Raw genomic sequence first — 4,205 nt, forward strand, 5'->3', positions numbered from 1 at the left:
ATTTGCTTGTTCAGCCTGAATAAGCTCAGCTCACATGCATTTAGAAACTGACTTGAATTTTAATTTTATTCTAATGTCTAATTGTGCCTGCTGTGGTTGCCTCTAATTCCTATGAAGTAGCCCCTCACCTTTTGCAGAAAGACTCTGGAGATTTTATAAGGTTATTAACCAAATCAGAAATGTGCAATCAAGTAAGGCAGAGTTACTATACCCAGTGTATGAGAGGCAGAATTTGTTCTATTGCCAGTTATCCAGGGAGGAGGAAAGGCATGTTGCAAACTTTGCTGTAGGGGAAAGGCATTTTGTAAGTGTTAGCCCCTTTATTTGACCATTGTTATTTAAAATCCACATTGTTCAACTTTCGTTGCCACTTACTGCTTACTTCACAACTCCAAGGAGAGAGGAGGAATCTTAGTGTGTAAAGAAGTTCCAAGGACATAACCACTCTTCATTTTAATATTGTAACATTTTGTGTATATGAGAGGGAATTTTTCAGTGGGACTTGAAAACCTGACTCCTTCCGTGATCCGTTTGTCTGTGCACGTCCATCAGTTTCTCTCTCATCCCATTAAAAAAAACCCCAAAAAATACACCTTAATATCAGAAAAATGGTGCAGGGTGACTGTTGACCAGAGGTTCGACTGACCTCAGTGTGAGTTCAGTGCATGGAGCTCTTCATTTTTCTCTTCTTCTTACCTAGTTTAAAAATAATAAAAGCAATGTCAGAGCCAATTTCAAAGTCATGGCTGAGTTATACACATTTGTTCCTGGCATTCGAGGAAAAACAATTTCCAAAGTTTGAGTGCTGATTATGGAGCAGAAGTGACAGAACAGTTTGTCAGTGGAGAACATTATATAGAGCTTTTTAAAGATTGTCCTCGACCTTTCCACCTCTTTTAAAGCCTCCTGAGAGAGATTTAAACTTCTCTTTTGCCAGTGGCCTACTGTCAGTTCCATATTTGTGTTTGTTCTCTCCATGCTATGGATGTAAGAGCACATTGTGGGAAGATCTTCCAAATCCTCTTTTAGACTCTTGTCTGAGAAAGAGCCCTCAGATTCAGCCAGGTCAACCTTGGCACTTAAAGTTCAGAGAAATACTTTTCTTTCCTTGATCTCCTCTTAAGCCAACTTTTTACAGATGGTGGATTGAAATCTGACCTCTACGAAGACCGTGAAAGTTTTGTTATTGTCACTGACGAGTCCAAGGTTTTAAATATTTTTGTACGTGGGTTTTCTTCTGAGATACATGTGTGTATATATCCATAACTATATCTATATCTGTGTATCTAAATAAATACTGTAAATACTTATACCAGTAAAATACTTGTAAAGCTAAGTTTTTAGATTATTTGTAAGCAGATTTCTCATATTAAAAAAATGCTCTACCAATAGGAATTTTGTCCACTGATTAAGTGTTACAAAGAATCCTATTTTCAACATCACCTTCAGAGAAAATTAAATTCTGATGGTACTTTCTGTAATTCTGGTGGTAATTCTGATGTGCCAACTTTTTCAGTGCTCACCCTCTCATGTATAATGCCTCAAAAGATAGTACAAGTAGGCACTACCACAAAGGCACTGTTAATAGCTGAAAAATCTTTTATTATATACTGAAGAATCCTACAGAATTCCTGATCTTTAGTCATAAATGTAAAATACAGAAATGGAGCAAGAACTAAGTTACTACAGGGAGTTGTAGTCTTTGATGTATTTTCTCTTATTCTTAGCTCAGCATCCTCATTTGAAAAGGAACATAAAAAAGTTATGACTGGGTTCTTGTAGCTGCTGGTACTCACATCTGGCTAGTTTGGAGGTGTCATTGCATGTGTTTCTGTGTCAAAAATGGTGTAATATGTGGAGGATCAGCTTTTATTTCACATCCAAGTGGGGTGTTATCATTTAATGAAAAGGTGGAAAGTAAGAGCACAGCTGATTTGAAGCAATTTGAAAGGAGTTTCACAAAATCATCATGGGTGAAATAGCACCTGATTGCAAAATCTGCCTTTACTATTTACTACTGTAACATTTGTTCTCTCATAGTCTAAACACAGTAAATACAGTGATCACTGAAAATAGTTTTGGGTATTTGTTAAAATTTTTATGGTGACTGTACCTTTCTGATTCAAAATACCACTGCTAACAATGCTAGGTGCTAACTGAAAAACCCTGTTTTTTTTCTTTATTCCTTCCTTTGAAGACAAAGACAGGGGTTTGTTTGCTGCAGGATGGTAACCAGGAGCCTTTCAAAGTGCGACTGCACTTAGCCAAAGATATTTTGATGATCCAGGAGCAGGATGTGATCTGTGTGTCTGGTGAGCCTTTCTATTCTGGTGTAAGTAGTTTTTATTTCCTCTTTAAGATGTTCTTTACAAAGAAAAAGTGCTGTGTGGGTGCATACACACATATGTATGCATTTACTCCCATGGACAGGTTAACACTAAAGTGTATTTAATATGTTTCTTTTGTGAGTAAATATTAGCAATAATAATTTAAGAAGCAGCAATAAGGTAATAAGTTATATGCACGACTGCAGTACTGTTTCTCTTCATTCACCCTTGGGTACTGGAGCCATTGAGGAATGACACAAGCAGTGGTTTTTGCAGGGAGTACAGATATCTCAATGTACTTGTATATCTGAGTATTGTCTGTGGAGTTGATAAGATACTTATGGCAGGGATTTGTTGGTGAAGGAGTTATCTTTTATCCTCTGTTTCTTGGCTTCCTTCCTATGGTAGGGATGCCTTTTCCTGGTCTTAAAATCAAAAATCAAACATGGTTAGAAGGGAAAAAGAGGTTTTACCTCGGTATTTATTTTAAGGATCCTTAGGTGCACCACCACGTCCAGGTGGAATGTGCCAAAATGCACACCTTAATGCCCACCCACGATAGATCCAGGTATAACATTACAGGTCTTACTAATTAGCATATCTATCAAAATTCCCCAGTGAGAGGCTCGAGTGAGCCCCCCCTCCCCAAGGAACCTTCCCCTGGATGGTTCTATCTCAGTTTACAAAATGTGTTCTGGAGAGGACCTTGGGGTCTGGGGCATTTTGATCCCCAACTACAAAACTTCTAAGACATTAAGTCTCCTAGCTTGACAAATAAGTCTAAGAATGTAGGCTAAAAACCACTAAGAATACAAAAGCTATAAAAGGTATATGGAAGGGATATAAAAGAAAAGGCAAAAAATTATCATGGCATCAGTAGCACGCACTACAGGAATGCTGTGAGGGTCACTAGTGTTAACAGCATATCATTTTAACAGAGGTGGGTTTATCTATTACTGTTTTTACATGACATGTCAGATTCCTTATTTAAGCATCATATTGAATTTTTTGCCTGAGAAGCTACAATTATTTGGGAGATCTGTAAAATTTTATATAGAATAATATTGTAAGGTTCAGAACTATTGTAATGCAAAGTTTTTATTTAATATTATTAGATATGTACAAAAATAGTAGAAAACATTTAGTATTCATTTCTACAGACATTTTTATAGATACTGTAATTATATTTTGTAGAGATTTTTAAGATTTATGTGTAACTATCATAAATATTCTGGTCTCCCTTTGAGCTAAATAAAATTATCATAGAATTTTGTGTTAAATCTTGTGAGGCATAGTAGTGTGATATCTGTTTATGCAAATTTTTTGTGAATGCTATTAAGTCTTTTTTAATATTAAATTGCTGCTGTTGCCACATATTTGCATCTCTAAATACAAGTACAATAAAAAGATACAAAGACCAAACAAAAAATAAATTGGTACAATGTTAGCAGGGCAAAAAGTGTGAAAGATTAATGAAAAAATGTTTGAAATTATCCATCTCATGATTATGATTATCTCAAGGTGAATTCTTTGGAGCTTTTCTCTGAAACAAGAGGAGCACACTGCCTACAGTCTCTATAGAGTCTAGGTTTATTTGAATGACAAATCTGACATTATCTTCTGACTGTTTCATGCTGAACAAGTGCAGTTTACTAATACGGGTCTGTGTCCTTTATATGGAATATAGATGCTACTTTTACTAGCAGACCCCACTGTTCCTCAAGAGACAGGACATCCAGCAGCCAGGATAGAAATAAGTTATGAGTTCAAGCTCAAGCTGTAGTTCTTCAATTAGCATCATACACTGTGGCACCACTATTCCACCAACACCGTTCTGGCATTATTTAGTAAAAGATTTTATCACTCAGAAATCTGAAT

The 4,205-nt window shown here is 36.1% G+C and overlaps 1 protein-coding gene across 1 annotated transcript in view; it reads left to right on the forward strand.

The window, feature by feature from the left end:
* Window positions 1–4,205, forward strand: part of SNTG1 (syntrophin gamma 1) — a 330,206-nt gene that overhangs the window by 182,176 nt on the left and 143,825 nt on the right. The window contains 1 exon segment of the mRNA XM_008644917.2: window positions 2,198–2,332. Within this exon segment, the coding sequence (XP_008643139.1) occupies window positions 2,198–2,332 (135 nt within the window).

This window comes from Corvus brachyrhynchos, unplaced genomic scaffold, assembly GCF_000691975.1.
Source record: "Corvus brachyrhynchos isolate BGI_N302 unplaced genomic scaffold, ASM69197v1 scaffold60, whole genome shotgun sequence".
In the NCBI taxonomy this organism is placed as follows: Eukaryota; Metazoa; Chordata; class Aves; order Passeriformes; family Corvidae; genus Corvus; species Corvus brachyrhynchos.